This window comes from Beta vulgaris, chromosome 3 (assembly GCF_026745355.1).
Source record: "Beta vulgaris subsp. vulgaris cultivar EL10 chromosome 3, EL10.2, whole genome shotgun sequence".
Lineage (NCBI taxonomy): Eukaryota > Viridiplantae > Streptophyta > Magnoliopsida > Caryophyllales > Amaranthaceae > Beta > Beta vulgaris.
The window spans coordinates 12,484,683-12,498,750 of record NC_079204.1 but is presented as its reverse complement, the minus strand read 5'-3'; the positions used below and the strand labels follow the sequence as shown (position 1 = coordinate 12,498,750).

Here is a 14,068-nt window from a genome sequence, read left to right as displayed (position 1 = left end):
TAGGAGAAAAATGTATCTATTAGTATTTTTAGTGTCCTAAACCCGACTTGTGTTGTGGTTGTATCTCAAATGAACGAATAAGTGTCCATGTATCTAGTACTATTACTAGTACTACTGTTTTAAGTCCAAATTTTCTTCATTGCAAATAACATTGTCTTTATTTTATAGAAAAGTGTCACCAGGGGTGCTAATCGAGCACGTCAATCATGAGCAGAGGCTTGCTCGACTCGTGCTCGCTAAGTTTCGAGTCGAGCCGAGCTGCTCACGAGCAACTCATTTAGAGCTCTGGTTCACCTAATTAATTCTAGACATTTGATTATTACATGCTCTTTTCTTTTCAATTTGTTTTCCTTTTATATTAGATCAATATATTTTTATTGAGTGGTATCAAAGAGAAATTAATTGAAAACAATTGAGTTGTGTGCAAGATTATTGAGTTCCGAGCTCGAGCTAACTTGAGTCGAACTTTGACCGAGTCGAGTTCGAGCTACTCGTAAGCTGCTCAACTCGATTAGCACCCCTAAGTGTCACAATTTTGATGTTTGTATCTCATGTGAATGAATTAGAGTCTGCATGACACGCAACCTAGTACCACGCAGTGAATAACTACTAATTAATTATATCAAAGTGAATAATAATAGTGTCACAAGTTTGTAAGATAGTGTCTTAGGTTATAGGTAGTGTCCTTTAAAATCAAACTTGTGTCATATTGGTTTTTTGGATAACGAATATAGTATAATAGACGTGTTGAACCCTCCACTACCGCAGCCTATCAATCCCTCGTCCACTCCACCACCGCAGCCCATCAGTCCCTTGTCCACTCCACCGCTGCCTATCAATCCCTCGTCGTCCCGCAAACCCTCGTCGTCGTCGATCATCGTCAACTCTCGCACTCCCATTCGAATTCCAGATCTGACTTTCTCTCTCCTCCCGCAAACCCTCGTCGTCATCGTCATTCGCCGCCAGTGTTGTTATTCGTACTTCATTGGTCAGACTCCATTTTTAGGTTTTGTGATTTCAGATTTCTCAGAGAGAGAAAGTGAAGAAGGCGAAGGAAGGAGAGACAAACAATGAATTCAACGGGGAAATCGACTGGGAGGGGTCGCGACAATGGAAGTGGAGGGGGAAATTGACTGGGAGGGGGTGTGACGGTGGAAGGGGAGGGGGAAACCGACGGAGGGGCTGCAGCGGTGAAGGGGGTGGAGGCTGGGCTGGGGTTGAGGGAAGAAGGAAGGGGTGGGGTGGGGGGGGGGGAGGTTGGGTTGCTAGCGTGGGTGGGGGAGGGGTGGTGGAAGAGATAGAGGAGGTTTAATTAATTTAGACTAGCTTTATATGCACGCAATGCGTGCGATAGCGTGTGATGGCATATGAAGTAAAAAAAAATTAATTGGGTAGAAAAACTGTCTTTACATTTTGTTTTCTCAAAAAACTGATGTTTAGTTTAAATGTCCTACTTTCCCCCCTTTTTTCATTCAAAATGAAACGCTTAGTTATCTCCTTATTTTTTTTTCTTTTATTCATTTTTTTATTTTTTGGTGTCCCCCATGTGTTGCCTTATATAATAGAGATTAATATATAATAAGGTTAAATTAATTAGGTTTAATTTTGGTTAAATATTATAAGTAAAGGTAAATTAGTAATTTTACAGCATAAAACTTTCTATTTTGGAGAAGGAAAAAAAGTATAATATATATTTTGTACTATTCCATTTAAGGAAAGTGTAACATGTAAAAAAAATAAAAATGAGGAAGTATTAAAAATCAATATCAAAAAAAAAATTGATAAGAAATCAATATCCCCCTCAAAAAAAATCAATATCAAAAAGTTTAGACTTGATAGCGATGCTAAATTGATAAGAAATCAATACTATTAAAGAGTTTAGACTTGAGAGGGATGCTAAATTGGAGTAAAGATAAAATTTCAAAAGAAGTTTGTAACCTAACTCTCCAAATTCCAATCCCTAGAATTTGCTAGGGAAATTCTTCTCTCTCCATATTAAAGAAAATCTAAAACTATCGATTTCGAATTTTTCGTATTTCTCAGTTTCAGTTCAATTTACTTCTCGTGGACCGAAATTGAAGGATTTTTCGACGATTCCAAATAATTGAAGGTTTGTTTACGACTAATTTAACTATATATCGTAAAAAAAAAATCAGATTTTGGGGTTCAGTTGAACCCACTATCACTGACAATGCGTGATTAATTTGATAAACCTTCTTCTGTTTTAATTTACAAAATTTGTAGGGTTGTACAATGTTGTCAAGATGGAGCAGAGCTGTTGCTCAAATATCCAATGTTGGATCACAAGGCAAAATCAAAGGGTTTGTAAATGCTGAAAACGCTTTGTTCAGTCACAATTACGCCAAAGTTGCGGCTGTTTCAATGCCTTCGTCGGTTGATTCTTTCGGAAAGGGTTTCGACAACACTAATGTTGCCATGGTAAGACATTCACATATGCATTGAGTTGAATGTCCTGAACTATCTGTTTTGTAAGTCTTATGGTTGTTACTTATTTCAGTAATTACATATTGGACTGAAGTATTCTGGGTGTAGAACAGTGGTTCGTTATGCGATTGTAGAGTAGTTGGAAGGTAGAAGAAAAGAGTTTTGATATTGGTATGTTTGTGTTGGTATAGTTCTATGATTGCCTAAGGGTGATTGATGGGGTGAGGTATATGAGTATCCTCCTTTACAAGTAATAGGGATTGAAGAACCTGTTATAACATTGGAATAAGTTAGTTTCCAAGATATGGCTTTTGTTAGATTACCGCTCATCTAATGTTTCTTCTGCTATGATCAATATTTAATGCTTCATGGTGTTTTGTTGGGGCATTGTATTTTCGAAGGTCTCTAATTTAGCTCACTGGTTCCCCAAATAGTACATATTTCTTCCAATACGTGAGAGTGGCTGCTTGATTTTTGTAGGTTAAGCTGGATAAGTTATTTTGGTCTAAGCCATGTTCATTAGCTTTGGCCAAGGATTCGCCTTTAAGGATTGAGGAACCAAACTACGAGGGCATCCGTCGTTTCTTCCTCAAGTTGATGCTCTTTTACAGTAAGCAAAGCAAGTCTATTCGAGGGGCAAATGTGGTATACAAACGCATAATCTCACAGGCTGATATACCTGCTATCTATGATGGTAAGTATAAACTGGTTTTTCAGTATCTTAACTAAAATAATGATAGAAAGAAGGGAAAAATGGCTTGTTACTGTGCATGTGTTCGAAACTTGATGTTGTTCTTCTGAAAAGCTTCCGTAAACTTCATAATAAGTTTAAGTCTACAATATCAAAATTTTGACTTTGACTTGTTTATCATAATATATAAAAAGGTTGATGACGTGAAAACTCCAGGTCCATATGATATGTGTTAGATTTATCAATCATCTACGAGAAAGTACAGGTACAAACTCTACAAATTTGAAATATCTATCATCACCACAAAGGCACATAATGTTAAAAATCTATGTCTAGGAAAATAGACTTTCTTAGATGGTGTGGTAGCATAAAATTCTTACAAAAAAAATGCTACATGTATTGCCTATTAATAACTAGTTGTAGCATTGTAAGACCCTCCACTGAATTGTGAACAGAATTCCCAACTAAGAATCTTGCTTCATAGGGTTTATGGAGTTCCAAACGTTCCTAAAGACGCTACACTTAACTAGTATGAACTGGAAGAGAGACTACTTCCAGAAGATGACAGAAGTTTTATGTTTTTCTAAATTTCTGAGAAGGATTGTAATTTTTTTCATCTAGCAGTTGGTAGTAGTAACAGTGTTAAGCAAAATGACTAAAATAGAATGGTGCTAGTGGTAAGTATTAGAAATTAGAAGGCATGATTGGTACTAGTAATAGTAATAGCAACAGAAGCGGAGATAGTGTTGATAATGATGATAGCAGTGATAACAACTTCCACTACGCATAGGTATATGGGCAGCAATTACCAATATAGTTATAGAGAAAGGGATTGATAATATGAGTGCGGAAAAGAGTAGAGAGGACTGGAGGGTTGTATACTTTAATATTATAGGGCGGTAAAGATTTATGTGGGAAATTAGATGGGAATAAAACCCTTTCAAATTTAAACTAATGAAGTATGAGCACCCCTGTTTTAGGTCAACTACATGAATCCTATAATGCCACAAATTCATATGCTTTGTAAGCTTTAGAGGAGTCATTCTGTTTGGCCATCTTGCCCCAATTCTTCTTATTTCTATCTCGTCTTCTCTTACTATTCTTTAGGGGGATCTTCTCACATCTCTTGGCCTGCATGATCACTCATCTTTTTGCTTGCCCAAACTACCAAAGCCTCACTTTTCTAATTCAATTGTTACTGGAATTGATATCCAGTATCCACCTGGTTTCGTATTTTTATCTGATCTCGTAACACATTCAAGGACACATCGTCATATTTGCCCAAACATTAACTTGTGGACTTTCCCTTGAGTTTGCCTGATACTTTTTTTTATCCCACAGTTGCCACTTGCCAGTGGCAAAAAATTCCTGAAGTACTTAATCTTATCTATTAGACATTGATGCAATCATACAATGTACAACATATCCTTTCATCTCGTCGTTAATGAGGTGGGCAAATAGATATTCATGTCCATTGTCGTTCATATCCTATTAAATAAACACTGAATATGTTTGTAGTTTGAGAAGTATATGTGGCATGCTATGCTACTGTTGTACATCATGCATAGGGCTCTAGTCAAGTACTTGTTTGGAGCCTTCAGACTGCAATTTTAATTTTTAATTGGCGTCTCTCTATTATAACATTCAAAAAATTTGTTGGGAGACTTTTGATTCTCAAGGTTGTAATTATTTGCATGATATGAGCTGGCTGTACGAAAACATATAATTGTATCCTTTCGCTCTATTCTATGGTTGGATTATAGTATTATAGTATTTTAGATTGCTACATTTAATGGATATATGTCAAGTGCTTTAGTGGGAGTATGTAACTATATATCAGAATTTTGCTACTGGTGGCCATGTCCATTTTTGTTGAGAGAAGGCACAATGTGACTTAATTTTGTCCTACAATTAGTTGTTTAGGAATGGCTTAAGGTGTCTCGCCCCGAAAATAAAAGAAATTTTAACTCCCAATTGCTCAAATTTTTGTACTTGTCTAATGGTAAATCTTTCATGCAGTTTTTAACCTAGAGAGGACTTTTAAAACTACGTTTTCTCTCCTTGTGCTTCATATGTGGATGTGCTTGCGACGGTTGAAAGAGGAAGGGAAAGAAGGTGTTGAATTTGGACAGTACGTGTACGAGATTTACAATCATGACTTGGAACTGAGAGTATCTAAAGCTGGGGTTAGTGTCATCTTACATCTCAAAAAGGCAATTCTAGATGCATATGCTAGGAAACTATTTCTACAAATTTAAGTTCACTGTCCAGTCCTTTGTTTCATATTGAAGGTCCTTTCGAAAAGAATTTAAGCAAAAATGTCATTCACTTATATATGGTATATGGTAACTTCTTGATGTTTGAGCTTAGTGTTGCATCACTTTGTTTGAAAATGTTTATGTTAGAGATGAATACTAGTTCATAAGATTTACGGCCTAGCATGTATGGTCCACTCTAACAAGTAACAAGTATTAACAGGGCTTATTTTATCAAGTTATTTTTATATATTGATTATTTTTGGTTTCATTTTGTCCACTTAGAGATAAACAATGTATCTCCCTCCTCAATTTTGATGGAGTTGCCTAGGCACTATAGGATAAGACCATAGAACAGTTTCATGTACTGCTTGGAAGAGCTTAAGCTATAAACTCACCTACTTGCTTTATTGACTCTTTTCATTAGGGATCATAGTGCCTAATCTTGGACAAGGACACAAAGCCATGTGGTACTATGTATATCTATTTGTGCTTGTTTACTGGTGATACGAGTCGTTTACCATACACAAATTAATAATTTATAATACCTATCTTAGCCCTTCAAAAATATTAACAACTAGTGAAAGGGTAAGAAAGGGTCGATCCCACGAGAAGATTATTAGAATTCCCAACTTTTAAAAGTTTAACTAATAACAAAAATAAACCATTACACACATAACGAATATGAACACTAATATCTACATTATTTACTCATATGAACATAGAAAAGAGGGGGGGGGGGGTTTGGAATCATACTTGAGTACCTATTAATCTAATTCTAACAACTAATAACTAATATAGATATGTACAAGTGACAAACAAGCAAGCCAACATAACAGTTCGATCATAGATTAATTCGACAACTAACACTTATTTGATACTTATGATTTAGTTCCCTTTAATACTCGATTTAGCAATTAGGTTGGTGAATTATCGCCGCGATTAATTCTTGTCTTGCTCACTAGAAAACTAGAATCTTACTAAGACAAATACAACCAACTTGTTTATTAGACCAATTCATATACTTAGTAAAATTAAGGTGAGCCGCTCACAATAATAATAAAAAGTCGTTAATTCTAAATAACCATTAAATGCCGTGCCTAATGACTACTTAGCACAGTTTAATCACTCTCCAATTGTAAACCGTGCGCACAATCACAAGCAAAGAGATTATATTTATATTAAGAACACGAGAATACGAATTGAATAATTACTAAATCAACTATTAAATCATGACTAACGCCGCGTTCAATCATGTGAACTAAAAATATAAGAACATCAAAACAACTGAATTAAATCTAAAATTAAGAAGTCATGAATACAAGAACAATCAAAAACTAATTAATTGAAGGTAAGAAGGGAAAAACTCATAAATTGCAGCTTCGTCGATGCAGCCGCTGCCCTTGATTTCACCCACAAAAAACGACCGTCCACCTTCATAGGCCTTCAATGTCATAGCCCTAAATCGAACTCGGACCATCTTCACTATCTCACAAAACCCTTACATTGCGTATAGTTTGTCCTCTTGTGGTGGACATTAGGGGTTTTTATACCCAATTGAGAAATCCCCCAAACTATTATAATTGGGGAAAATTACTTGTGGAGAGGAAATAAACAATTGAATTTGCTCCATATTTTCTAAATTACACCCGTGATTTTGCTATCAATGAGATCTTGAAAATTAAGGAAACAAATTCCTCCTCTTGTGCTCTGTTCGTGGAAGAGAGAAATAGGAAAGTTTCCTATTTCTTTGGCACTGCCATCAGCTCGTGAAAGTGAAGGATGAAGAAGATTTTCTTCATTTCTTCTCTCTCTTCTTTTTTTCTTATCTTGCTTGATTTTCTTCTTTGCTTAATTATTTTGCTCTGCTTTCTTTTCACGTGATATCTTCTTTCATTTCCTTTTGTTTCCCACGTCTATTTTGTAACATTAGTCAAACATTTGGTTTCCTTTTCTCGTTCTTCATAGGGGCTATTTTTAGTGGGATGTAAGTAAGAATTTGGTTGGATTTTGCTCCCGAGTCTTCCTTCTATTACAGGTTGCAACCTGAGCCTTATTTCCTTGGTTTATGATCGTTGATACGCACAAACAATAGGATAGTAGAGAGCGTCTTTAGTCCATTAATTATTTCCGCTCCACAAATCCATTTATTAGGTCCAATAAACAATCAAAATAATTAATTAATGAAGACTAACCTACTGTAATAATATGTAAATAATAATGAAAAATAACATATGTAAAACATCCAAAAAGATGTATATTAGAAATGTATATAGACTTTAACACTTATCAACTGGTCATTGGATGACAAACTCCCAGCTCTGTATCAATTTGTGGCAGAAATTTCAATTTTAGATATTTTTCCCATCTAGCTTTCTGAAACACTGCGAGAGATATTGATGATGTGTAAATTGAAAGTAGATTGTTGTTATGCTTTGCTTAGGTTTCAACCCAATTGTTTCTTTCTTGTTCGACTGTTTGGAAAGTATATCATTCTTAACTATTGTGACATCTTCTCATCTTAAGATTGGTGTTGAAAGGTATTTCCTTGTGCAACTATTCTTAGGGCCTTTAACACTTTTCCAACAAGAATCAAGTCAACTCTTTATATCATTATTAATTACTTGAGCCACTACCAAGATTATTACCTCCCTCTTTGTTGGTTATATAATAATGACTAAGGATGCCAATATATCATATTTTGTTGACTACCTGTATGATTTACATGTCAGTTTGTTTTATCTAGTTTATCATGGTTACATTTTGCATACTTTAGAGACTTGGAACTCATGTATTCTTATATCAGATATTGTTATCAGTTGCTGCTAAATTCATGCTTAATTCCTCCTTGTTTCCTTATTGCTTTTCTGTCAGGTTAATTTGCTATTGACAAAGTGGATGAAAGATTTGGAGAAGATATTCTATGGAAACCTTGTTGCATATGATGCTGCCTTGCTTCCACAAGCTGGAAAAGATGATCTTTTAAATGTCATATGGAGGTATTAACCTAATTTGGGAGCACAACCACTATAGGTTGTGGTCACAATGTTTTAGATAATGGTCCTCCTGTTCTTGCAGGTTCTTATAACCGGTCTCTGTGTTAAATGAAACCTGACTGTAATTTTATCACTTTAATGCTCTAGTTAGTTTGCATCTAAAACATAATATAGAACTGCTCAAGTTTGGGAATAAGTGTTCTGTAAGCTGTGACACTGATCATATTGAATTCTTTTGGCTGCTGAAAACAAGGATCAATTGGCGATGGAGTAACTATATGAGATAGGTCATACTGATGAAGGGGTAAGGATGGGTAAGGGGGTCACTAGAGAAGTTCTATGCTATGATAGGTTGAATAATGCACAAGGCTTTTGGGAGTTTACTGTTTCAAAAAGTTTGAAGCTACATAGTTTAGATGAATTGGTGATGAGAGAAATGATGATTTTCTTTGACCATTGTTTTGGATCCCTCCTTGTCTACTCTCAAGGTCATTCAATTAGTTGTAGTTTTATCCATCTCCTCCTGAATGGAAGTTGCTCTTAGATTTTTCTAGACAATTAGATCCTTTAATTGTGTTTTGTGCAAGGAAGATCAATAGATGACAGTTCTCATATTTGTGCGGATTATTGAGTTTCGATGAAGGTGGTTTGGAGAACTCAGGTCCTGCTCTCATATCTTTGGCGATAATAACAAAAGAATTATGGATTTGGGGGGATACAAATTCTCGGCTTCTAGCTAATGGAGTAGAATTATGATGATTTGACTTCCTTCCCTTTGTGGCTGTATTTAACCGTAATAACAAAAGATCATTCTTTTGAATAGGGAGCCAACCCTCCTAGAGCTCAGTTGCACCTGGGGAAGCTATCTTGCCTATATTGCTTCAGAAAGTTTAAGTTATTTCTGATAGCAGTTAATCAGTTATGCAGTTGTTCACGGACATGGATTATGAGTTATAAGGAGATTGCGTCAATTGGCGTCATTTGGTGTTGGACTGCTTTTGATGTAGTTAGAGACTTAGAGCTCCAAATCTGGACTTGTTAAGGCACATAATAATTAGCACGCACTCATACCTCTTTTCAGCCGATTAATATTTATAGACCTCATGAAACAATTGGTATTTGCGGTTGGTCCTCTTAGGTTGTGTTTGAGGATCTTTTCTTTTTTAAAAAAAAAATCATTCGCAATTCATCTCTAAGATACAAATGGTTTAGGAAAATTTGCAAGTGCTAGGTGACAGATTGTGATAAATTTGTGGTGTAGATGGATCATTGAATAATGCATCTAAAATGTGATCTATACCCAAGAATCATATGGAGCTCATTGATAGAGCCTTCACCTGCCAACTGCCAACTGCCAACTGCCAAGGATGATCTCGGGACACCATTATTCATGAAATCTAACTTTAGCTCGGCCCTCCGAGGTGGGGGGGGGGGTTGTTTGTGTATTGGTTTCTTGTGTTATGGAAATTATTCATGAGGTTAGGCTTTGCCATTTTTTCCCCCCTGATCACTTTACACAATCCCATTTAACAGAAAATAATTGACTTTTGCCCTCCCCCACAAGGTCGAATTTTTCATCTGGTTCTGTTTCTAGAGACCAGAGATGTGTCCATATGAAACCCACATTCAAATTGAGGTATTTTTTTTGGAAGAGCCGCAGCGGAAATCATTTTCCGAATGGAGAACAGTTAGGATCAAGGGTGTGTTTGGTTGGACGGAAAATACCAAAGCAAAGTGGTTTTCCACGAGGAACACTCAATTCTAGATTGATTTTCCTTTGTTTGGTTGCAAGGAAAGTAACTTTTTTTTTTTTTTGAACACATTTTCCTTTGTGTTGTGTGTCACTTGATAGAGTGAGCGAAAGCGTGACTTCCCTTGCCTCCCTAGGGAAAGTAATTTTCCACCCTTGGAAAATGAAGTTCTCATATTTCCCCCTTCCTCAATCTGGTCCAAACCAAATAGAGGAAAGTGTAAACACCTCCCTCTCAAGTCTCAACCAAACACACCCCAAGTATTAAACAGCTGTAAGGCCAGAACATTTATATGATAAGAGACTAGGACACAAGGTATTAATTGGGAAGTGGCTTTATAAGAGGGGACTTTGAAACAAAAGCATATTGATTCCACTAAAGCTTGTGACTCGCTCTTACAGTAACACTCTTCACTCCTATTCTTCTCCAGATCTCTTATTGAGTTCTACTCTTTGTATTTCTCTGTCTGGTAGTACTGTAGAAGCATTCATACCACGGGGCTTTCACCTTTTTCCTCTCCTCTCTCCCTGTATGATTAATCGTAGTCCATGTGTCAAAACTGTATCTCAAGTATTTACAGTGTACTGACTAGCAAAGGTGGCTTAGGAGGACATCTTTATTCTTATGCATCTTCGTCTCCCCGGCCCTCTTTTAGATGTGAGGGGTGGGTTGCAAGTAAAAGCCACATCTGTAAGTGATTGGAGAAATTGAATTTTTCCAATTGATTCCCATACCTGAAATCTCTTGAAAAATAAGCAAATGTCTTCTTCATCCATTGTTATCAGTCCGGGTCCGTTTGGTAGACAATATTGATTGTTGGTAATGGTAATGAGCATGTATGATGTATGTATGATTAGAAGAAAAGTCACATGCAAATGTCTAAGGTTATGCAACTTTGTCCCCAAGTGTGTGTTTCCTATATAGGTTTCCTTTAGCACTTATTGCCTCAAAGGTCTTTAAGAGTAATAATTGGAATTTAAGTAGAAAAGGATGTACTTAGATGTGGAGAAGCATTTCATGATGCTGTCATGGGACTTTCCTAGCAAAATTGCATTTATTGCCGCCTACCAAACGGGGTTGTCAGAGTACTTAATTGTGAATTCTCTTTTCTTGCCTTCTTTTAGATATAACTGTTACAAAGATTTCTGAGACTATATAATCTTGAGCTGTTCATGTTATAGGAATGTATTTTCCGAGGATGGTGGACCAGAACCAAGTAATGAAGCTAGACCTCCTGTTCAGGTGCATTTTCGTCTTTGAAGTTCTATTCTAATTTGTCATCACTAGGTGATTCAGAGTCAGACAAAACTCATTGTCTAAATTTATTATAGATTTTTATCACTACTTTATAATTGAATTGGTGTACTAGAATATTCTGTTTCTGATTGCTACTCTGATATGTCTTTCAATCTCTCTTATCCAGATGAAATTCATACGTGCAACTCTGTGATCTGCTTGAAATTATGATGCATTCTGCATATTACTATTCCTGATGTCCTTCAGTTTAATTTTTTCTTGGTTTATGATCTACATCGGCCCTATGGCTTTGGTTGGCTGAAGTTAAAGCTCTTCATGTCTGATTGTGGGGGGCCTCATCTTATACTCTCGCAATAAAAATTATGCTTTTGGCCTCTTGTTGATGTTACCCCCAACCCACGTCCCCAAGAAGAAAGGAATTATCCTTCTATAGAGGACAGAACTTGAAAGCATTCCTCTTTGTTTGGGCAGTGCATGACTGCTGGCATTAAGACAGGATGATAATTTTCATGCTAAATTTTAGATTGACATTGCACTATTTTCACTTTTTCTTGAAAGTCATTCGCTCATATCCTCTGTCCCAAATAGATCTGTAAAGTGTTATCATCTACAAGTCTTTTAGAAGGTGAGGCGTGACCGCATGAGGAAGTTGACGAGTATAACGTTGCTGTGACAATGAGCATTTTTCTCTCTTTTGAATGAACAAGAGTCAAACTCTTTAACATTTGATGCCGTATTTTTTATCAGCATTTACATTACATTCTTATATGGATTTTTCAACCTTTACAGGCTATGGCTCGATATGTTCGCCGTGAAATTAGTTGCCTCTCCTTGACTGGTATGTGACTTGTATTACCTCTGATATATATTATTCCTATCTAGTTTCACATTTCAAGCACCTTGCTCTGTATTTTCAACAAACATGTGAAATTGTCTACGATTTACATCAATGACTGATATGTGCTGCATGATGAGGTAGTCGTTAAGTATTACTTGTAGGACAGGAGTCATCAGTTCATCAATGTGCTAAGCATATTGCATTAGGGAGTGCTGATCCACTAAGAGCTGATTGAAGTTGGCTGGAAATTTGCAATTATGCTGTTTTTTTTTACTACTGAATAACATATTCGCATACATATATTTGACTGAGATGACATCGCCTCCTGCTCCTTAATTTAAATACTTCATCCCAAATTCTTTCCATGGTTTTCTTAAGTAAACATCACTTAACCAAGAACATTGAAATTTTGTTCTTAACATCTATCCTGTTTTGCTGTTGTTAGCTGTGATGTGGAATTTCATTTTGAGAGAAGTGTTATGTCTCCCTTTCAGACATAGAACTGATTGGTGCACCAATTCGTGCACTCTGTTTTTAGATTTTCATAGGTGTTTTGCTTCAATTTTAGATGCCTTTTCATCTCATCACAACTTCGGCCATCAATATTTATAATATGGAAGTTTTACAAGGATGTTTCCATGTCTAAAGCATTATGTCTTCTCTACTCTCATTCTTTCTTTTTTTTTTTTATAAAAAATTGTATGTATATGAGAGGTGGGCAGTTGAGATTTCTAACAATTTTAATGGTTACATTGCAGATAGGGAAGCAATGTTCTCCGGGAACTTCAAGTTCACTCCACTGGTGAACTCACCTCTGAATTCAACGAAACCATGATGGCGAAGTCTTTAAGGCGTCCTAACATGCAAATTGAAGTTATGATGCAAGAACAGCTTTAATTATTTAGTTACTCCAACTTTTAGATATCATACTGGTCATATTCTTGATAGATCATTGTTTTTTGTTTAGTTGTAAAGCTTTTTTACAGCATATATGTAGTGAGATTTGGCGCTAGCAGTTATTTATTTTGCCTAATCATGGTGTAGACTTTCTTTAATTATATGGTTCCCTATATTTAGTCCATGTACATGATCTTTTAATAAGAGTATACGAAAGATCTTCCTTCTGCAACAAAGATACCCAATTGATTTACCCCATTCTCCTTGTTTGTTCAGATGGATGATTAAACTTATTTGCTTGATTTTTAGGACTTGTGTTAGTAGTTGATCTGTTGGATAGTACTCCTTATCTATAACAGTTGGTTTTCTGTAAAGCCAACCTCACCTAATATTATATGGTGAGGCGGGAGTACAAGTCAACTGTTAACGATATAATGACCCCCTATAATAAATGTATCTTATATCTCTTCTATAACAAGGATGACAACCATTCTCTAAATAAAACAATGACAATCTTATTTTGTATGTTATTAATGTTCTGCATCGTTTGTTATATTTGACTATTATTCCCTCCGTTTTTTTTATTGCTACATTGTGTTTTACATAAGTGTTTAGTGTGGGTTTATCCTTCGGATTCAACTCGTGTTGCATCAGCTTTTCACTATTTTTTAATTTTACAGATTCATTTCAGACTCATTCTAATTTTATACTTTATCCTTCAAACTTTCTCCAGATTCACTCCACATTACTTTAACATTAAAAAAAGAGACAAATGACATTTTTTTGGTTGGGCAAATTCTTTGAAGCAATACCATAGTCTTAAGTAGAGTTTAGTATTTAAAAACTCTTCAAGACTTTGCAAGACTTCACCTTATTTCATCACCAAAATGCTATTGGTCTTGTCAGAGTCTTTGCCAAAGACTCACCTCCAGACCATG

General features: G+C 35.9%; 1 protein-coding gene across 1 annotated transcript; it reads left to right on the top strand.

The window, feature by feature from the left end:
* Positions 1–1,848: 1,848 nt before the first annotated feature.
* On the top strand, positions 1,849–13,383 carry LOC104906651 (uncharacterized). Its single transcript, XM_010695438.4, has 8 exons — positions 1,849–2,110; positions 2,245–2,439; positions 2,926–3,139; positions 5,156–5,322; positions 8,266–8,390; positions 11,320–11,380; positions 12,185–12,233; positions 12,992–13,383. Exons 2-8 carry the CDS (start codon positions 2,254–2,256, stop codon positions 13,066–13,068), a joined length of 879 nt encoding a protein of 292 aa, XP_010693740.2. The 5' UTR covers positions 1,849–2,110; positions 2,245–2,253; the 3' UTR covers positions 13,069–13,383.
* Positions 13,384–14,068: the final 685 nt, after the last annotated feature.